Source organism: Somniosus microcephalus, chromosome 26 (assembly GCF_052327205.1).
Source record: "Somniosus microcephalus isolate GS21.2 chromosome 26, FLI_Smic_1.0, whole genome shotgun sequence".
NCBI classification, from domain to species: domain Eukaryota; kingdom Metazoa; phylum Chordata; class Chondrichthyes; order Squaliformes; family Somniosidae; genus Somniosus; species Somniosus microcephalus.
The window spans coordinates 54322013-54345181 of NC_141012.1; the positions used below are offsets into that span (position 1 = coordinate 54322013).

Consider the following 23169-nt stretch of genomic DNA (forward strand, 5'->3'; position numbering starts at 1 on the left):
CAGCTCCCTCCTGTCCCAGTACTGGTGCCAGTGTCCCAAGAAGCAAAACCCATTTCTCCCACACCAGTCTTTGAGCCACGCATTTAACTCTTTAATTTTATTTATCCTAGCCAAATTCGCTCGTGGCTCAGGTAATAACCCAGAGATTATTACCCTTGAGGTTCTGTTTTTTAATTTGACCCCTAGCTGCTCATACTCCTTTAACAGAACCGTCTTCCTTGTCCTATCTACGTCATTTGTACCAACATGGACCACGACAACTGGATCCTCCCCCTCCCACTCCAAGTTTCTTTCCAGCCCAGAAGAGATGTCCTTAAACCTGGCACCAGGCAGGCAACACAGCCTTCGGGACTCCCGCTCTTGACTGCGGAGAACCCTATCTATCCCCCTAATGATACTATCCCCTACCACTACAACATTTCTTTTTACTCCCTCCACTTGAATGGCCCCCTGTACCACGGTGCTGTGGCCAGGTTGCTCATCCTCCCTGCAGTCCCCGCTCCCGCCCTCACAGGGAGTAAGAACCTCGATCCTGCTGGACAAGAACAAGGGCTGCGTCTCCTTCAACACTACATCCTGGATCCCTGTACCTTCCTCACTCGTAGTCACACCGTCCTGTCCCTGACCACGGACTACATCTGCAGTAATTAACTTCATAGGTGTGACCATCTCCTGAAACATAGAGTCCAGGAACTTCTCCCCCTCCCTGATGTGTCGCAGTGTCTGAAGCTCGGTCTCAAGCTCCATAACATGGAACTTGAGTTCCTCTAGCAGCAAACACTTGTCGCAGATGTAATCACCTTGAGCCTCAATGGGGTTCACCGGCTCCCACATCTCGCAACAGTAACACATCACCTGCTCCATTCTATATAATTAATTAAATTTCTTATTATTTGTTATGAAGACCCTGCCCGGATATAGATGATAATATTACACCACTATTCAATAGGACTTACCAACTTAAAGGTATAAAAGAGAAGAGAAGGAAGAAAACCAACCAACCAGCTGATCACCAACCTCCTCCTTGAATACTGTCTGTGGGGCCTGTTTGGTTGACTCGTCTCGCTGCTCCGCCTCCGCAGTGCTGTCTAAGCCTGGGAGTGGGGAACAAAACAGAGCAAAAAACACACCCTCACCTCCCACTTATCCGAACTCTCCCACTTAGCAAAACTCCAGCTGCACTCAATGCACAAAGCACTCCGTGCACCGCACTAGCCCCTCCCCTTTTATACCCGGATTCTACTTCCGGTTTAAACTGCCCAAGAGTTTAAAAAACCCTTAAAAACTTAAACTTACTTCAAATAATTGACTTCTTAACACACTAAAATTCACAAAATACACTTAAATGATTTTTCTCCCACTTAGCAAAACTCCAGCAGCACTCAATGCACAAAGCACTCCCAAATGGGCAGAGAAATCCTGAATGTGGGGGATTGGGTATCGATCAGGAGTGGTAGCATCATTAAGTCGCCGATAGTCGCTGCATGGGCGCCATCCGCCGCCAGGTTTTGGAACTATGTGGAGAGGTGGATAATCCCCAGGCGTTCCATCGTAGCGAACTCCGCCTTCGCGACCGCCAGCTTGCCGGGTTCGAGGCGCCGGGCCTGCGCGTGGACCGGGGGGCCGGTGGTAGTGATGTGGTGTTCCACACCATGCTTCGTGGTCATAGAGGAGAACGTAGGTCTGGTCAGGTCCGGAAATTCACCGAGCAGGCGAGAGAAATCGTCCGGAGTTGGGAAAGCGCAGGAGACGGTGCACGACATGGTGTTACCACGGTGGCAAGGAATAGAACGAAACGTGGCCGCGTTGATCAGCCGCCGGTTCCGCACATCGACCAGGAGGCTGTTGGCGCACAGGAAATCCGCGCCGAGGATGGCTTGTGAAACCCTGGCCGTAACAAATTCCCAAACAAATTGCTGGCCGCCGAAGCACACATGGACCCGCTGTTTGCCGAAGGTCCGGATAGCACCACCATTAGCCGCCTCGAGGGAGAGGCCGTGCCTCCGAGCCTGTACTTCCAGAGTTGACGCGGGTAGGATGCTCCACTGCGCCCCGGAGTCGCATAGGAATCGGCGACCGGAGAGGGGGTCGGTGATAAACAGGAGCTTGCCGGAATTTCCGATTCTCATCGCAGCCGCGGGGCACCCGTTAGACCCGTTCCTCTTTTTGCAGAGTTGCTGTTTTTTAGTTTTGGGCGAGAAGCTGCAGGGAGGGTGGCAACATCTTGCTTTGGCGCCAAAACGGGCGTGGTAGCAGCACAGCCCCGCGGGTTGAGGAGCCGGGGCGGCGTCTGTGGGGGATGGGCGTTGTGGTAAACCACTGTTATAGTTATCACTGTATATTGTTCTCACTGTTCTCACTGTCACATCACTACACGAGGTCGCCTCTTGTCGCACTGTTATACCTGGGCTGACCACCTCCGACTCCGCCCATTACCTGCCCAGGTATAAAGGTAGCTGACTGGCTAGTATTCCTCCCTGTTGGATCGGATCACCCACGAGGGTGGGCTCTGTTATTTAGCCAATAAAAACCTTCAGTTACGTTCTTAACTCGTCGCCTTTTATTGGACTAATTGATAGGCATATCAATTTTATTGGCTAAATTTTAAAGATGTCTGATAATGAACAGCAACAGCAAGGAGCTCACCCAGCAGCACAGCAACAGCAGCCTCCAGACAACGGGCCACACCAGCCGGCTTGGCTGCAAGCCTTGAAACCACCATACCTGGATCTAAACCCACAGGCACCAAACTCAGCCAACGACTTCAAACACTGGCTGGACTGCTTCGAATCGTACCTGGAGGAAGCCGTCGTCCCTCAGAGATCCAAACTAAGAGTCCTGAAAGCCCAAGCGAGCCCGAGAGTATATACACTCATCCAGGACATGACTACGTACGACGACGCCATCAACCTACTGAAACAGCAGTACCGGAGCCCGGTAAACTACATGTACACTAGGCATCTCTTAAGATCTCGCCAGCAACAGCCAGGAGAATCGATAGCTGAATTTTCACGAGCGCTGAGACAACTCGGCAGGAACTGTGACTTTAAAGCGGTGACGGCTACTGCGAACATGGAAGACAATGTCCGCGACGCCTTGGTGAGAGGCCTACGTTCCGACTACACACGGCAAAGACTGCTTGAAGCTAAGGACATAGACCTGGACAAGGCCGAAGCCCTCGCCCTCACCCTAGAGGCCACCCAGCAAGACCAGGAAGCGTTTGCCAGGTACTATTCGCGACCCTGGGACTCGGGCCCGACCCCCACCCCACCACCCTTCACAGCGCTGCCCCCGGGACCTACCTCAGCGTCTGCATCACGGATCCGACCGGGCCCGCTAGCCCCGGTACCGGCCCCGACATCAGGCAACCCCGATCGGGCCGCTGGCTGCTTCTTTTGCGGCCAGGAGAAGCATCCGAGGTCGCGCTGCCCAGCCAAAAACTCGACCTGCAAAACCTGCCTCAAGAAAGGCCACTTCTCCAAGGCCTGCAGAAGCAAATCCTCAGAAGCCAGCAGTGCCTCATGCGAACCCTGGGGGCGGCCATCTTTGTGCGGGGCAGCCGAAGCCTGCAGAGCCTCATGGGAAAACCAGGGGCGGCCATCTTTGTGCGGGGCAGCCGAAGCCTGCAGAGCCTCATGGGAAAACCAGGGGCGGCCATCTTTGTGCGGGGCAGCCGAAGCCTGCAGAGCCTCATGGGAACAGCAGGGGCGGCCATCTTTGTGCGGGGCAAACGATTTAAACAGAACCTCATGTGAACTACGGGGGCCGCCATCTTCGCCGCCATCTTGTCATGACAACGACGCGCTCATCTACACCCTAGCTTCCGTGACCCTGGATCAAGCCCGCCCGCACCACCTGGCCAGCTCAATGATGGACATCAAAGTCAACGGCCACGCCACGACCTGCCTGTTCGACAGCGGAAGCACGGAGAGCTTCATCCACCCAGACACGGTGAGCCACTACTCCCTCCCCGTCCTGCCAACGCGCAGCCGCATCTCGATGGCATCGAGGTCGCACGCCACAGACATCAGCGGCTACTGTGTCGTGACATTGTCGGTTAAAGGGACAGAGTATAAAAATTTTAAACTCCTCGTACTCCCCCAGCTGTGCGCTGCCGTCATACTAGGGCTGGACTTCCAATCCCACCTCCAAAGTGTAACCCTAGCATACGGTGGACCCCTCCCCCCACTCACAGTCGACAACCAGCGAAAGTTAAACCGCCCACCGCGTAACACCTGCAGCCTATCCACCCTCAAGGTACCGCCACCTTCCCTGTTCGCTAACCTCACCCCCGACTGCAAACCTGTCGCTACTAAGAGCAGGCGGTACAGCGCTGGGGACAGAGCCTTCATTAGCTCTGAGGTGCAGCGACTCCTGAAAGAGGGCATTATTGAGGGGAGCAGCAGCCCCTGGCGTGCCCAGGTGGTGGTAGTCAAGACCGGCGACAAAAATCGCCTGGTTATCGACTACAGCCAGACCATAAACAGATACACCCAGCTGGACGCATACCCCCTCCCCCGCATATCGGACATGGTCAATGAGATTGCACAATACCGCGTATTCTCGACCATCGACCTCAAGTCGGCCTACCACCAACTCCCCATCAGCCCGGAGGACAGCCAGTACACCGCCTTCGAGGCGAATGGCCGCCTCTACCAATTCCTTAGGGTCCCCTTTGGTGTCACCAACGGGGTCTCGGTTTTCCAACGGGAGATGGACCGGATGGTTGACCAGAACGGACTACAGGCCACTTTCCCCTATCTCGATAACGTCACCATCTGCGGCCGCAACCGGCAGGACCATGACGTGAATCTGGAGAAATTCCTCCGTACGGCCCAACGGCTGAACCTCACCTACAATAAGGAGAAATGCGTGTTTAACACAGCGCGCCTTGCCATCCTTGGCTGTGTAGTAGAGAACGGAGTCATCGGCCCCGACCCCGAAAGAATGCGCCCCCTCATGGAGCTACCCCTCCCCCACTGTCCAAAAGCACTTAGGAGAACCCTGGGGCTTTTCGCCTACTATGCCCAATGGGTACCCAATTATGCGGACAAAGCCAGACCCCTCCTGAAAACCACATCCTTCCCCCTCACGGAAGAGGCGTGCGCGGCCTTCTCCCTCATTAAGGGAGACATAGCCAAGGCCACAATGCACGCAGTGGATGAGTCAATCCCCTTCCAAGTGGAGAGCGATGCATCCGACTTCGCCCTAGCCGCTACCCTTAACCAGGAGGGTAGGCCGGTAGCCTTCTTCTCAAGGACCCTACAGGGCCCCGAGACCCGACACTCGTCGGTCGAGAAGGAAGCCCAGGCAATTGTGGAGGCAGTACGGCGCTGGAGGCACTACTTGGCAGGCAAACGATTTACCCTCCTCACCGACCAACGCTCGGTTGCCTTCATGTTTAATAACAAGCTGAGGGGCAAGATCAAGAACGACAAAATCTTGAGGTGGAGAATCGAGCTTTCCACCTATGATTATGAGATCTTGTACCGGCCCGGTAAACTGAACGACCCCCCTGATGCTCTTTCACGCATTACATGCGCCAGCGCGCAAAGTGATAGACTTCAGACCCTCCACAATGACCTCTGCCACCCCGGAGTCACCAGACTCTACCATTTCATTAAGGCCCGCAACCTGCCATACTCCATCGAGGAGGTCAGGACCATGACCAGGAACTGCCAGATCTGTGCTGAGTGCAAACCGCACTTCTATAAGCCGGACAGAGCAAGCCTGATCAAGGCCACCCGCCCCTTCGAGCGTCTGAGCATCGACTTCAAGGGGCCCCTACCGTCATCCGACCGTAATGTGTACTTCCTCAACATCGTTGATGAGTACTCCCGTTTCCCCTTTGCCTTCCCCTGCCCAGACATGACCAGTAACACGGTCATTAAATGCCTGAACAAACTCTTCGCCTTGTTCGGGTTCCCGAACTATATACATAGTGACCGGGGCGCCTCCTTCATGAGCGAGGAACTCCGTCAGTTCCTATTGGAGAGGGGTATTGCAGCAAGCAGGACCACCAGCTACAACCCCCGAGGGAACGGCCAGGTGGAAAGAGAGAACGCGACGGTATGGAAGGCCACCCTCTTAGCCTTAAAGTCTAAGGGCCTCCCAACCTCCCGCTGGCAAGAGGTCCTCCCGATTGCGCTGCACTCCATCCGGTCACTACTTTGCACTGCCATTAACACCACCCCCCATGCTCGAATGTTTGTCTTCCCCAGGAAGTCGACTACGGGAACCACCCTACCAACCTGGCTGACCTCTCCGGGACCCGTCTTGCTGCGAAAGCACGTGAGGGCCCATAAAACGGACCCCCTGGTCGAGAAGGTGAACCTCCTGCACGCCAACCCCCAGTACGCCTATGTGGCTTACCCAGACGGATGGGAGGACACTGTCTCCTTACGAGACCTCGCACCCTCACCCCCCCCTCCCAACCCCCCGAGTCCAGCCGAGGTAGACGGCATGCCGGAACCCCACGAGCCTTTGCCGACTACGCAGACACCAGCTTTAACACCGGATAATGTAACACCGCCGCTGCGACGATCGGAGAGGCTAACGAAGCCTCCGGACAGACTGACATACCAGAGCTGGTAATACACTTCACCCCGCCGGACTCTAATCTAAACAAGGGGTGAATGTGGTAAACCACTGTTATAGTTATCACTGTATATTGTTCTCACTGTTCTCACTGTCACATCACTACACGAGGTCGCCTCTTGTCGCACTGTTATACCTGGGCTGACCACCTCCGACTCCGCCCATTACCTGCCCAGGTATAAAGGTAGCTGACTGGCTAGTATTCCTCCCTGTTGGATCGGATCACCCACGAGGGTGGGCTCTGTTATTTAGCCAATAAAAACCTTCAGTTACGTTCTTAACTCGTCGCCTTTTATTGGACTAATTGATAGGCATATCAGGCGTCTCGTGGCAGCGCAGTACTGCTGCGTCACCGCGAAAATCTTGTCCGCTTCGGCAGCAAGCGCTGCGCAGTCTGTGACTTTGGACCTGGCCAGGGCAGCTTGTACTTGACTGACTGAGGAAGAGCTCCTTAAAGAGGAAGCATTCCGGTTCGGAGCCAAGGAGCGTGAGCATTTGGCTCATGAGCTCAGACGGCTTGGAGTCCCCGAGGCCGGGCGTAGCGAGCAGTCGGCGGGCGCGTTCCGACTTCGTGAGCCCGAAGACCTGTAACAACCGCGCCTTGAGTGTTTCATACTTGCGGTCACCCGGGGGGGTTCTCAAGCAGGCTGACGATCCGCGAGGCGGTGGCGCTGTCGAGTGCGGAGACCACATAGAAGTAACGGGTCTGATCCGCAACGATGTTCCGTAGTGCAAACTGGCCTTCAACCTGGCTGAACCACGAGGTCGCTTGTTGCTCCCAGAATTGCGGTAGCTGCAATGTAACGGCGTTTGTTTCCATGCTTCGTTCCTTCTGCGAAAACCGTTCGCAAAAGTCGGGGTCACAAATGTAGGAATGTCTAGTTCCTATCAAGAGACTGAGGTCGACTCAGGCGATCAAACAAACGATGTTTAATGTAAAACAAACTGAGTTTAACAAACAAATGCAAGAGAACTACGAATACAGGTCTAGTCAGTTCGGAGGCTCCACGAGGACTGCTTGGGCAGTCCCGTGGCTGGCGTCATGACATCATCACGTTTTTCCCGCCGGTGGGGGATCACGTGATGAACGGCGTGACGTCATCGCGTTTGCCCGCGCTCTTAAGGGACCTCGCTCTGTACATGCAAACAGTATATACAAAGATACAGACTCAGGCTGTAGCTGACATATTGTTAAAGGGAATTATATACAGTTGATCGGAGTCCCTTAGTGGCTCCGCCACAAGCGCATGGAATTGGAGGCAGCCTATTAGCTTGGATAGGGAATTAGTTAGAAGGTAGGAGAGAGTAGGGATAATGGGGGAAAAATCTGGTTGCTTTGCGCCTCCCATTAGCGCCCTAAGGGAGCGCTAACGGGGCGCAAAGCAACTAGCGCCCGGGCGCAGCGCCGCTAATGCCTCCCGTGAAATTCAGCGAGCTTCAGCGAAATTCAGAAAGGGGGCGCGAGCCAATTTTCCCCCCAATGAATATGTACTCAAATTGGCAGGATGTGACTCGTGGTGTCCCTCAGGGATCTGTACTGGAGCCTCCGCTTTTCACTATATTTATAAATGTGTGAGTAATTTATATTCGATTCAGTCTTTGATACTCTGAGACTAGAGGGAGCCTTGTTCCAAAGTATATATGATTACAGGTTGAGTGTCCAAAATCAGGCATGCTCCCGGACCTCTAAGTTTTTCTCCTGCGGTCCTAAATTCCATCTTGCTATACGGCTGTTAGAAACTGACCCATCCTTGAGAATTCCTGATAACAATGACTGCGTAGGGATGTAAGCAGTCCCGTAATGTAGGAGAATTTCATTGTCCCCAATACACTGCCAGCAAATGTGTCTCGCAGGCGGTATGTGTCTGCTCCGCCGGTGTCAGTACTCAAACCCAGCACCAAGCTCATGGTCTACAGAGCAGCAGTGATACCCGCCCTGCTGTATGCCTCAGATACATGAACCATATACAGCAGGCACCTCAAAGCACTGGAGAGGTACCACCAATGCTGTCTCCGCAAGATCTTGCAAATCCATTGGCAGGATAGGCGCACCAACGTCAGTGTTCTCGCTCAGGCCAACATCCCCAGCATCGAAGCTTTGACCACGCTCGATCAGCTCTGATGGACGGGTCACATCGTCCGCATGCCCGATACGAGACTCCCAAAACAAGCGCTCTACTCGGAGCTCCGGCACGGCAAGAGAGCCGCAAGTGGGCAGAGGAAACGCTTCAAGGACACCCTCAAAGCCTCCTTGAAAAAGTGCAACATCCCCACCGACACCTGGGAATCCCTGGCCCAAGACCGTACAACGTGGAGGAGAAGCATCTGGGAAGGCGCCGAACACCTCGAGTCCCTTCACCGGGAGCAAGCGGAAGCTGAGTGCAAGGAGCACACGTCAACCCAAGCACCCCACCTACCCGCCCCTTCAACCACCGTCTGTCCCAGTCTGTGACAGAGACTGTAAGTCCCGCATTGGACTCATCAGTCACCTGAGAACTCATTTTTAATGTGGAAGCAAGTCATCCTCGTTTCTGAGGGACTGCCTAAGAGAAGAAGAGTACTCGGGAGGTGTGAGCCACAGGCACTAACTTTACATGGCGCTCTTGGATAAGGACAGTGGATAAGGACATGTCCGAATGAGTTTCCGGCACAGGGCTGTATTACAAAAATTATTGGCAATGAAATCGTCTGCACAGTGACTGCTCTTTCCACTCGGAAAGCTGGGACTCAGCCGATTGAAATACTGAAAGCAAAAGATGTCAGACCAACTTCTAAAAGGCTAGTACAGCAGGTAATTAACTTCAGCAATGCAGAAGTAAGGGTTAATTACTTCTTGCTTGTCAAAATCTTAAGGGGTGGGGAGTGTCAAGTTGGATTCAAAACTGGCTCAGAGACAGGAAGCAGAGGGTAACGGTTGATGGGTGTTTTTGTGACTGGAAGGCTGTTTCCAGTGGGGTCGCACAGGGCTCAGTACTAGGTCCTTTGCTCTTTGTGGTATATATCAATGATCTTGACTTGAATATAGGGGGTATGATTAAGAAGTTTGCAGATGATACTAAAATCAGCTGTGTGGTTGATACTGAATAAGGAAGCTGTAGACTGTAGGAAGATAGCAATAAATTGGTCAGGTGAGCAGAACAGTGGCAAATGGAATTCAATCTGGAGAAGTGTGAGGTAATGCATTTGGGGAGGGCTAACAAGGAAAGGGAGTAGACATTAAATGGTAGGACACTGAGTAGTGTAGAGGAACAAAGGGACCTTGGAGTGCATGTCCACAGATCCCTGAAGGTAGCAGGCCAAGTAGATAAGGTGGTTAATGTAATGTCAGTGTGTAATTGAGACACGGACTGCAGAAGTTGGTTATAACAGGTGTCTACTGAATGGAGACAAAACTGGAACTACTATACAAAGTTACTACACAGGCTTATATACAGGGGTGGTCACTACTGGTACTGCAGTATACAGGGGCTGCAGAATATAGTTCCTTCTTCAAGTTACATACACTACAATTCCTCCCCTTTTAGCTAAACAGTACATAACATTCGATTAATAATTAAATAACATATTTACAATTACAGTTGTTGCTATATACATTAGCTGAAGTTAATCAATTATAAATTCAGTCTTTGAGGAGGCTTCCTGATTCTGTCCGGATAACGCCTCTTTGGGGTATCAGGTTCTTCTGGCAAAGTTGATTCGGGATCAACGTCGTTGTTTGGTTCGTCTGCTTCCAATATCACCGATTCTGAGGTAGATGCAATTGGTACTTCGGTTTCATCACCAGGTCACAGAATCACAGAATCACAGAAACCCCACAGTGCAGATAGAGGCCATTTCGGCCCATCGAGCCTGCACCGACACATATCCCACCCGATCCCCGTAACCCCACGTATTTAATCCCCCTAACACTAAGGGTCAATTTTTATCATAGCCAATCATCCTAACCCGCACATCTTTGGACTGTGGGAGGAAACCGGAGCACCCGGAGAAAACCCACGCAAACACGGGGAGAATGTGCAAACTCCACACAGACAGTCACCCGAGGCCGGATTCGAACCCAGGTCCCTGGCGCTGTGAGGCAACAGTGCTAACCACTATGCCACCGTGTATAGGATCGTGGTGTAGATTTGACGTTTTCCAGTGACTCTAGAATCTGGTCAGCATGGCGTCTTACAATGCTCTCTCCAACGTCCACGGTATACATTAGAGGTCCTTGCCGTGTGCAGATCGTTCCTGGCTGCCATTTCTCTGTGCGGTAGTCCCGGGCCAAAACTGGTTGACCTATCTTGAAACTCCTGGTCGGCCTTTCATTCATATTCTGAAACTGCCTGTTCTCCACATCTCTTCTGATGTTTGGCTTAACCAAATCCAAGCGGCATCTTAGTCTTCGATTGAAGAACATCATGGCTGGAGTTTGGTTGGTAACCGCATGTGTCGCATTCCGGTAGGCAAACAAGAAGTTATCCACCTTGTGTTGTAGGGGTATGTCTTCATTACACATTGCCTTGATAGCCTTCTTGAATGTTTGAACGAACCTCTCAGCAATCCATTGGTGGCTGGATGATATGGGGCGGATGTGTAATGCTTAACACCATTGTTTGTTAAGAACCTCCGGAACTCTTCAGACACAAACAGTGGTCCATTGTCGGAGCAAATCTGTTCAGGCAGCCCATTTCTGGCGAATATGGTTCGTAAGACTGTGATAGTTTTTTCTGTGGTGGTTGAGGACATTTTTATTACCTCTGGCCACTTTGAATGTGCATCCACCGCAATTAAAAACATCGAGTCCATAAATGGACCAGCAAAATCAATGTGTACCCTTTGCCATGGAGATGAGGGCCACTCCCATGGATGTAGAGGGGCTTGTGGTGGGGCGTTTTGGACCTTCTGGCATCCTGTACAGCTCTTGGTCATCTCTTCGATTTCTCTATTGATTCCCCGCCACCACACAAACGCTCTGGCTAAGTTCTTCATTTTTACCCCTCCCAGATGACCCTCATGAAGCTCATTGAGCACTCTATCCTTCAATTTGGGTGGAATTACTACTCTGGATCCACACATCAAGGTTCCTCGGCACACTGACAGCTGTTCTCTTCTCTGTGAGAATGCTGGCAACAGTGGCTCGCCATGTGCTGGCCATCCCTTCACCGTTAAATCATAGACCCGTGATAGTGTTGAGTCATTCCGTGTTTCCTTTTCTATGTTTGCATTCGTCACAGGTAGACATTCGACTATGGTCGAGTGGAATATCTCCACAGGATCCACTGCAGGTGCTTCTTCCACCGTCGGCAACGGTAGGCACGACAATCCATCAGCATTCCCATGCTGTTTAGTTCCTTTGTACTCGATGTCATATTGGTGTGCCCCTAGGAAAAGGGACCACCTCTGTAGCCGTTGTGCTGTCATTATCGGGACGCCCTTCTGAGGGTTGAAAATGGAGACAAGAGGTTGATGATCAGTTAGTAGAGTAAATTTCTGTCCGTGCAGGTAGTGATTGAACTTCTTCACCCCTCACACCAGGCTGAGGGCCTCTGTGTCAATCTGGGCGTAGTTACGCTCGGCTGCAGTTAACGAGCGTGACGCAAAAGCTATCGGCCTCTCTGAACCATCAAGGGATTTATGTGACAGTACCGCTCCAACGCCGTAGGGAGACGCATCACACGCCAGTCTTATCGGTAGTGATGGGTTGTAGTGAGCCAATACTTCTCTTGAAGTGATCAGGCCTTTACAATTCTGAAAGGCCCGCTTACATTCATCGCTCCATTTCCATGCTACTCCAGTTTGTAGCAGGGCGTTCAGTGGGTGCAGAATTGTGGACAAATTCGGCAAAAACTTATGGTAGTAATTCACCAATCCGAGGAATGACCTCAGTTGCGACACATTTTCAGGCGCTGGAGCCTTAACTACCGCTTCAATTTTGTCAGGGGACTTATGTAACCCCTCTTCATCAATCACGTGGCCACAATACGATATTTGTTTCTTAAAAGACTCGCACTTGGGGCGATTGGCTCGTAGCCCATGTTCTCTTAGTCTAGTGAGCACCTGCTCTAGGTTGGCAAGGTGTTCACTGTCATTTTCACCTGTCACTAGGATGTTGTCCAAGTAACACTGAGTCCCCGGAATCCCTTGCAGGACTTGTTCCATCGCTCTTTACCATATAGCCGGAGCTGATGCTACTCCGAATACCAGTCGATTATACTGGTAAAGTCCTTTGTGAGTGTTTATCGTGAGATATTTCCTAGAGGATACTTCAACCTCCATCTGCAAATATGCTTGCGCTAGGTCAATTTTTGTAAAACGTTTCCCTCCAGATAGTGAGGTGAAAATATCTGTGTGAAGGACTGGGTTCACAGTCACCTTGAAGTCCCCACAGATGCGAACCTTCCTTGATCCTCAGACTTATTGTTTAACGTTTTCTTCATGACAGGAACGATGGGTGTCGCCCACTCGCTCCAGTCTACCTTAGTTAACACGCCTGCATTCTCCAGATTCTCCAGCTCTGCCTCGACGGCTGGGCGAATTGCATACGGTACCGGTCTTGCTTTGAAAAACTTGGGAATTGCATTCTCTTCTATTTTTATCGAGGCGGTTACGCCTTTAAGAGTTCACAGTTCTTGTTGAAATACCTCTTTAGCGTTAGCCAAGATTTTTGACAATCGTCCAGGTGTGACATCGTCATCCTTTTTACCAGCCACCGTCAGTGCCTGAATGGAGTGCCAGTCTAAACTTATCTTTCTGATCCATTCACGTCCCAATAACGGTGGTCCACCATCTTGCAGTATGTACAGTTACAATTTCTGTATTTCCTTGCCGTTGTATTCGACAGGCACCTTTATTTTCCCTCTGGGGTATACTTTCTGCCCCGTATATGTCTTCAAGACAATGGATGTGTCTTTCAAGGGTATGTGTGAGAATAGCCGCTCGCAGTCTCGTCGATTCATGACGGTCAGGGCTGATCCTGTATCCAATTCCATTTTGACTTGGGACCCTGCTATCGTGAGGGTGACCCAAATGGTTCGGTGATCCTCTTTTGCGATTATGTTGTGTAGTTTGAGACAGCTTAGTTTCTTGTTCCCGGATTCACTATCGCTCTTCTGGTCTTCGGAACTACTGTCCGTCATCTTTTGTACTTTCCTGTACCTCCCCTTAGTAGTCTTTTTGTTGTCGTTAGTCTTCTTCCCGGACCTGCAAACTCGTGCAATGTGTCCCATCTTTCCGCATTGCCTGCATGTTTTGTCCTTGAACCAGCAGTCCTTCTGGTCATGGGTTGTTCTGCCGCAGCGTTAACATTTTTCAAATCCCCGTGTCATTTCATGGGTGCCGTATTCCTGTGGCTTTTGCTGTATTTCCGCAGCTCCCCTTGCTGCTGCTTCGTATGATACTGCCACGCTGAAAGCCTTATCTAGCGTCAGCTCTTTCTCCAAGAGTAACCTCTTCTGGGTTCCTTCACTCAGGAGTCCACAGACAAATTTGTCCCGTAGGGTATCTGCCAGTCCTGCTCCGAACTGGCAGTGCATTGATAGCTTACGTAGTTCCGTAAGGTAATCAGCATTGCTCTCATCTTTATGCTGATTTCTCTTGTGGAATTTAAATCTTTCTGCTATCAGCAGCGGTGCAGGATTTAGGTGTTCCTGTAGGATATCAACAATTTCGTTAAAACTCTTCCCCATCGGTTTGACTGGAGTGATCAGGTTCCGCAATAGGCCGTACGTTCTTGCGCCCATTAAGTTTAGCAGTACTGATGCCTTTTTCTCATCGGCTACATCATTTGCCTTGCAATATACTTCGACTCTTTCCACATATGTGGTCCAGTCTTCTATTTCATTATCGAAGGCAGTGATATTGCCAGTCTTCTGCATCTTGGGAGATCTAAGATGGCGCCTCCCGCGCTTTGCCTTCTTCCCCGATGGATCAAAATGGCACCTCCCGCGCTTTGCCTTCTTCCCCGATTGAACAAAATAGCGCCTCCCGCGCTTTGCCTTCTTCCCCGCTGGATTAAGATGGCGCCTCCCGCGCTTTCTGTCTTTTCCGCTGCTGCCAGCGCTGTTGCTGGCGTTTTTATGCCTTGATGGCGATGCCCTATGGACTTCGCGCGCTTCCCCCCGCGCTGCTGCCAAACGCCGCTCTCCGCGGTCCCCGTGGCAAACTGCAGCTCCTCGCGGCTTTCTGCGCTTCTAACTTCTTTTTCCTTTATTTTAATTACTGTTCCCGTCATCAGAGCAGACCCTATGGGACACTTTCCTCCCTCTTCTCGGGTCTTTACGCTGCCCGGCTTCGTAGCGCCGGCCGTGCCCCGTGTGCTCCACCCTCTCTCTCTCTCTCTCTCCTCTTTCCCGACAACGCTGCTCGGCCCCGTTGAAAAGCCACCCGATTGAGCTCTAGCCCGCCGCAGCCCAGGAAGGATCAGTGTACTACCTGACACCAGCCCGATTAGCTGGAACACCATAGACTGGAGAACCAAGCCCAGCTTTCGACAGCCTCTCCTGCAAATCTTCGAATTCGATGAATCAGAGGGCGGTTGCCCACGGTCGACGCCTGTTTCCTCTGTCTGATTTTTTTTTTTTTTTTTGATTTCTTCCTTCTGGCTTCGACCTCCAATAACTTCGCTTCAGGGATGGATCCCCGTGAGGTGGTGCAGAACTGTAGGCAAGTTCGGATCTGTTCGTCGCCAATGTAATGTCCGTGTGTAATTGAGACACGGACTGCAGAAGTTGGTTATAACAGGTGTTTACTGAATGGAGACAAAACTGGAACTACTATACAAAGTTACTCCACAGGCTTATATACAGGGGTGGTCACTACTGGTACTGCAGTATACAGGGGCTGCAGAATATAGTTCCTTCTTCAAGGTACATACACTACAGTTAAGAAGGCATACGGAATGCTTGCCTTTATTAGCCGTGGCATAGAATACAAGAGCAGGGGGGGTTATGCTTCAACTGTATAAAACACTAATTAGGCCTCAGCTAGAGTACTGCGTGCAGTTCTGGTCACCACATTACAGGAAAGATGTGATTGCACTAGAGAGGGTACAGAGGAGATTTACAAGGATGTTGCCCGGAGTAGAGAATCTTAGCTATGAGGAAAGACTGGATAGGCTGGGTCTGTTTTCCTTGGAACAGAGGAGGCTCAGGGGAGACTTTATTAAGGTGTATAAAATTATGAGGGGCATTGATAAAGTGGATAGAAAGGACCTATTTCGCTTAGCAGAGGGGTCAAAAACCAGGGGGCACAGATTTAAAGTAATTGGGGGAAGGTTTAGAGGGGATTTGAGGGGAAATGTCTTCACCCAGAGGGTTGTGGGGGTCTGGAACTCACTGCCTGAAAGGGTGGTAGAGGCAGGAACCCTAATCACATTTAAAAAGTACTTGGATGTGCACTTGGGATGCTCTAACCTTCAGGGCTACGGACCAAGAGCTGGGAAGTGGGATTAGGCTGGATAGCTCTTTGTTGGCCGGCGCAGACGCGATGGGCCGAAATGGCCTCCTTCCGTGCTGCAACTTTCTATGATTCTATGAGTCAATCACAATAACAGGTCTCAGACTTGCAATCACCAAATTAATAAAACAGTGTAAATGTTCAAATTGATTTAAAACAATACCACGCGTCTTTAAAAACTGCATAAAGCAGTTTTTAGCTGTAATCCAATTAAAACAAAGTGCTTTGAAATTCAAATTGATCTACAACCTGCCGCCATCTTGCAGCTGTAACTTACAATTCTTCCAAGCTGCGTTTTATCTTTCTTTTTGTAAAAAAAAACTTTTTGCGCCTTTAACAGCGGATTAAGTAAATTTCATTTGAAATAAATCCAAGCCAGCGTCTTTAGCTTAAAATTTAAAGCATAAAAGTTTTCCTCAAATCTCCTATTTCTGGGGGAAGAATCTTAAATTGAAATGAACGCTTAATAACCAAATTCATGCTTTCATGCACCTAAAAAGTATTGATCCCTGTAATGGGTTAAGAACTCAAAGTGCCAAATTTCATGTGATAATCCCAGGTTGTGAGCCCAAGAAATATTCACATAGTTTAAGTGATCTCCTGGAAGAATTTCGATCGCCTAGATGGGTCGGAGAGGAATTTCCCAGATTTTTTTCTCCCAAATTGGCCATTGGGTCTTTATCTGGTTTTTCACCTCTCCCGGGAGATCACATGGGTTCGGGTGGATGCAGAGTGATAGAAGATTTGAGGTTAGGATCAGATCAGCCATGATCTTATTGAATGGTGGAGCAGGCTCGAGGGGCCGATTGGCCTACTCCTGCTCCTATTTCTTATGTTCTTATGTTCTTATGTTCTGTCTGTCGTGGCCACCCACAGAAAACCAGTTTTATAATTTGATAATTTAATCAAACCACACAATCTGCACCCTTACTCCAAATCAGTTCAAAATCAAAAACAGAAGGACTCAATACTCAAAAATAATACACGTGTCTATACATACATAGAGAAAACAACTAAACTTAAGGCAGTGGCTCACCTCACAGGGATAGTCTCAACCTATTTAGAAAAACAGTCCATTATAGAAGTCCATTTGTGGTCAGTGGCGAAGCAAAGGTGCAGTATTCTGATTTTGTTTCTCACCCTCACAACAATTTCATTTCTTGTTGTGAGCTTTTAACTTCTTTTTCCTAACCCTATTACGGTAGTATAGTCGTAAGTTACTGGACTAGTAATCCAGAGGCCTGGACTAATGATCTGGAGACGTGAGTCTAAATCCCACCACAGCAACTGGGGAATTTAAATTTAGTTAATTAAATAAATCTGGAATAAAAATCTAGTATCAGTAATGGTGACCATGAAACTATCGGATTGTCGTAAAAACCCACCTGGTTCACTAATGTCCTTTAGGGAAGGAATTCTCGCCTATACGTGACTCCAGACCCACAGCAATGTGGTTGACTCTTAACTGCCCTCTGACCTCGCAAGCCATTCAGTTGTACCAAACCGCTATGGAAAACAATAATAAGAATAAAACCAGAAGGACCACCCCGCACCGGCTTGGGACATGACAAAGGCACACCCAGCCCAGTTGACCCTGCAAAGTGACCCTCACTAACATTGCCAAAATTGAGAGAGCTGTCCCACAGACGAGTCAAGCAACAGCCTGATATAGTCATACTCACAGAATCATACCTTTCAGCCAACATCCCAGACTCCTCCATCACCATCCCTGGGTGTGTCATGTCCCACCGGCAGGACTGACCCACCAGAGGTGGTGACACAGCGATATACAGTCGGGAGGGAGTGGCCCTGGGAGTCCTCAACATTGACTCCGGACCCCACGAAGTCTCATGCCTTGAAGTCAACCACCTACCGCCCTCCCTCAGCTGATGAATCAGTACTCCTCCATGTTGAACACCACTTGGAAGAGGCACTGAGGGTAGCAAGGGCACAGAATGTACTCTGAGTGGGAGACTTCAATGTCTATCACCAAGAATGGCTCGGTAGCACCACAGCTGGCTGAAGACATAGCTGCTAAACTGGGCCTGTGGCAGGTAGTGAGAGAACCAACACGAGGAACACCTACTTGACCTCATTCTCACCAATCTACTTGTCGCAGATGCATCTGTCCATGACAGTATTGGTAGGAGTGACCACCGCACAGTCCTTGTGGAGACGAGGACACCCTCCATTGTGTTGTGTGGCACTATCACTGTGCTAAATGGGATAGATTCAAAACCGATCGAGCAGCTCAAAACTGGGCATCCATGAGGCGCTGTGGGCCATCAGCAGCAGCAGAATTGTATTCCACCACAATCTGTAACCTCATGGCCCGGCATATCCCTCACTCTACCATTACCATCAAGCCAGGGGACCAACCCTGGTTCAGTAAGGAGTGTAGAAGAGCATGCCAGGTGCAGCAGCAGGCATACCGCAAAATGATGTGCCAACCTGGGGAAGCTGCAACACCGCATGCTAAACAGCAGAAATAGCACGCTATAGACAGAGCTAAGCGATTCCACAACCAACGGGTCAGATCAAAGCTCTGCGGTCCTGCCATGTCCAGTGGTGGTTGGACAATTAAACAACTAATAGGAGGAGGAGGCTCCATGAACATCCCCATTCTCAACGATGGCGGAGCCCAGCACGTGAGTGCAAATGATAAGGCTGAAGAGTTTGCAATCAGCTTCAGCCAGAAGTGCCGAGTGGATGATCCATATTGGCCTCCTCCTGCGGTCCCCACCATCACAGAAGCCAGTCTTCAGCCAATTCGATTCACTCCACGTGATATCAAGAAACAGCTGAGCGCACTGGATACAGCAAAGGCTATGGGACCCGACAACATCCTGGCTGTCGTGCTGAAGACTTGTGCTCCAGAACTAGCCGCGCCTCTAGCCAAGCTGTTCCAGTACAGCTACAACAGTGGCATCTATCCGACAATGTGGAAAACTGCCCAGGCATATCCTGTCCACAAAAAGCAGGACAAATCCAACCCAGCCAATTATCGCCCCATCAGTCTACTCTCAATCATCAGCAAAGTGATGGAAGGGTGTCGTCGACAGTACTATCAAGCGGCACTTACTCACCAATAACCTGCTCACTGATGCCCAGTTTGGGTTCCGCCAAGACCACTCGGCTCCAGACCTCATTACAGCCTTGGTCCAAACATGGACAAAAGAGCTGAATTCCAGAGGTGAGGTGAGAGTGACTGCCCTTGACATCAAGGCAGCATTTGACCGAGTGTGACATCAAGGAGCCTGAGTAAAATTGAAGTCAATGGGAATCGGGGAAAACTCGCCACTGGCTGGAGTCGTACCTAGCACAAAGGAAGATTGTTGTGGTTGTTGGCGGCCAGTCATCAGAGCCCCAGGACATTGATACAGGAGTTCCTCAGGGCAGTGTCCTAGGCCCAACCATCTTCAGCTGCTTCATCAATGACCTTCCCTCCATCATAAGGTCAGACATGGGGATGTTCGCTGATGATTGCAAAGTGTTCAGAACCATTCACAACTCCTCAGATAATGAAGCAGTCCATGCCCGCATGCAGCAAAACCTGGACAACATTCAGGCTTGGGCTGATAAGTGGAAAGTAACATTCACGCCACACAAGTGCCAGGCAATGACTATCTCTAACAAGAGAGAGTCCAGCCACCGCCCCTTGACATTCAACGGCATTACCATCACCGAATCCCCCACCATAAACATCCCGGGGGTCACCATTGTCCATAAACTTAACTGGACCAGCCACATAAATACTGTGGCAACAAGAGCAGGTCAGAGGCTGGGTATTCTGCGGCAGGTGTCTCACCTCCTGATTCCCCAAAGCTTCTCCACCATCTACAAGGCACAAGTCAGGAGTGTGATGGAATACTCTCCACTTGCCTGGATGAGTGCTGTTCCAACAACACTCAAGAAGCTCGACACCATCCAGGACAATGCAGCCCGCTTGATTGGCACCCCATCCATCACCTTAAACATTTATTCCCTCCACCACTGGCGTACCGTGGCTGCAGTGTGTACCATCTACAAGATGCACTGCAGCAACTCGCCAAGGCGTCTTCTGCGGCATCTCCCAAACCCGCGACCTCTACCACCTAGAAGGACAAGGACAGCAGGCGCATGGGAACTTCACCACTTCTAAGTTCCCATCCAAGTCACACACCATCCTGACTTGGAAGTATATCGCCGATCCTTCATCGTCACTGGGTCAAAATCCTGGAACTCGCTCCCTAACAGCGCTATGGGAGTACCTTCACCACACGGACTGTAGTGGTTTAAGGTGGCGGCTCAACCACCATCTCCAGGGCAATTAGGGATGGGCAATAAATGCTGGCTTTACCAGCGACGCCCACATCCCATGAACGAAAAAAAAAAGTATTGTTACACCTCAAGGCCTAGACTTTGTGTGCCGTGAGGCGGGCTTTTAAGCAGGCGGGGTCAAAAATCCCGAATTCGGGGGTCCAGACACCATCCCGCCCAAAACCCGCCTCCACGTAAGTTTCACAGGAGGTGGGGACCCGCCGACCCGAGGCGGGAAGGGATTAGTGCCAATTAACTGCCTGTTAGCAAGTAGTTAACAGGCAGTTTTTAGCCTAATCCCTATTTTGAGGGGTGTCATGTGGGATTCCCGACGGCTCCAAACCACGCCAAGTTAGAGGAGTCGGGCCGTCGGGTTGAAGGACTTGGAGGGGTCGTGATGTCGGTGTTCAGGTGAGTGATGGGTGCATGAGTGCAAAGGTAAGTGTGTTTGGTGTGTCTAAAGTGTAAAGAAGTTTAAATTACCTGTACTTACCTTAACAGCCTTTCTTCCTCTAGGTTTCGGGAGTCCATCACTCAGCCGGCACTGAAAGCAAAATGGCTGCGAGCTGTCAAAAATGACAGCCTTCAGCTTTCATTGCTGGTGACAGTTCTAACTGAGTCTGTGTAGAAGGACTCAGGTTAGAAGTCAGACTGTCAGTGTTTGACAGCTTCAAACAGCTGTGAAACACTGATATTTCATCTGTCAAGACCTCTTGACAGATGAAATTTCAGTCTGTGACGTCACCTGTTGCCGGGTGGCCCTTAATTGGCCTGCTGAGCCCGCTGGGCGAGCTCAACAAGGTCAATGAAGGGAAAATCGCGTGGATTGGCCGGACGTCGATGTAGGCGGGACTAAAACCCGAAAGTTGTAGTCCCGCCTCCTTCCCGACAGCTTAATGAAAATCGACCCCCAAGTGTCCAACCTAGGGTTTTTTATGCAACTCTTTCACAGCCTTTGTCTGCTCTGTAAGGACTGATGTTAACCTCTCCTCCTCCTATGCTTTATCTTTCATCATTTTATTCTCAGCCTGAACTGCCTGCCATACTTCCCTTAATCTTCCCACCTCGTGAAATTGAATCAGCAGTACCCCTGCTTTCAAATCATTACCCCTGATCATCTGCTCCTTAGTTAACGTCTTCAACCTCACACAAAGCCTGACAGATTTTAACTATTAAAGCACAAGTTTCTTCTGGATATATTTCCTTGTTCTTACTGGCTGTCCTCCCATCTTCCCACAACTATCAACCTCATCTGCCATCCTTTTTTTTTTAAACTCCTGAGTCCGTGCATGGATTTTATCTCTTGCCAACATTAACCAACCCACCACTAAACTCGTGAGTCTGTTCGTGAACCCACCACGGTTCCGCCTCATGATTATTACACAGGCCTCTTGCGACCCAAAACTCATAATCCCAACTTTGCTCGAGCCTGTTGCGCCATTCAGTTAAGTCACGGCTGATCTGTATCTCAACTCCATCTACCTGCCTTGGTTCCATAACCCTTAACCTAACAGAAATCTATTAATCTCAGTTTGGAAATTTTCAATTGACCCCCAGCCTCAGCAGCTTTTTGGGGGAGCAAGTTCCAGATTTCCACTGCCCTTTGTGTGAAGAAGTGCTTCCTGACATCACCCCTGAACGGCCTGGCTCTAATTTTAAGTTTATGACCCCTTGTTCGGGACTCCCCACCAGAAAAAATAGCTTCTCTCTATCTACCCTCTCAACTCCTTTAATCATCTTAAACACCCCTTAATCGTCTATACTCGAGGATATACAAGCCTAGTCTGTGCTGTGCAACTATCCTCATAATTTAACCCTATTAGCCCCGGTATCATTCTGGTGACTCTGTGCTGCTCCCCCTCCAGTAATTCCTTCCTGAGGTGCGGGGCCCAGAACTGAACACAGTGCTCCAAATGGGCTCTAACCAGAGCTGTAGCATCACTTCCTCACTTTTGTATTCCAGCCCCCTCGAGATAAAGGACAACATTCCATTAGCCTGTTTGATTGTTTTTTGTACCTGTATGTTAGGAACATTGGTAAGAAAGTTGTATTAAGGACTCCATTTTGTGGTTAAAAGAGGGTGGATTTTCACTTTGTGCGATAGTGTAAAACAGGTGCTAGCGAGTCGGCAGCCCATTTCACACCTCTCTTCATTTTTATTTCCATTGATGTCATTCGGGAGAGATGGAAAACGGCCGGCCGACTCGCTATCACCCATTTTATACCAGCGCACAAAGTCAAAATCCTACTCCAGTTTCTGCTGAAACAAGCAATATCCAGAATCCGCTCCGAGCTTCAAGGCCCCTTCGTGGATGATGCAAGCTGGGGTCATAAAGATAGTTGTTTGTTCTTTGCGAATTTCTAACCGTCTGACAGATAAATCTATCTGTCTTAGTTGGTTTTACCCTTTCTCCCAGATGGAAGGAGACGAGCAGTTTATACTGTGTCTTAAGCCCATCATTGATGTAGATGATTGACACCATGGAACTTCCATCCACTAATACCAGAGAGAGCGAGTCTTTGGAATGCTGAGCTAAAGGTAGTTCATGTAAACTAAAGGTAAAGGTGATGGAGGAGGTATGATGTAATGGCCTGTAGTTGAGGTTATAATCACGGTACTGTTGTAACACAAAGTTTGGGAGATCGAAGGTTGGCCGCACTGCTACCGAGTTCAGAAAGTGTAAGGTGAGGTTTCTGCAGTCTTTGTATCATCACGTGTGTTGTCTCTGAGTATCGATTCCTCTCATCAATATATAAGCAAAAGACTCTGTGTCTAGAACTCTCATTCCTGACACAGAGACATCAGTTCCAAGCTTGTCTCTCTAACAGTATCTA

The 23169-nt window shown here is 50.0% G+C and overlaps 1 protein-coding gene across 1 annotated transcript in view; it reads left to right on the forward strand.

Moving 5' to 3' along the window:
* Nucleotides 1-23169, forward strand: part of siae (sialic acid acetylesterase) — a 123295-nt gene that overhangs the window by 33479 nt on the left and 66647 nt on the right. The window contains exon 4 of the mRNA XM_085968239.1: nucleotides 6222-6299. Coding sequence (XP_085824365.1) covers nucleotides 6222-6299 — 78 coding nt within the window. The remainder of the gene's footprint in view (nucleotides 1-6221; nucleotides 6300-23169) is intronic.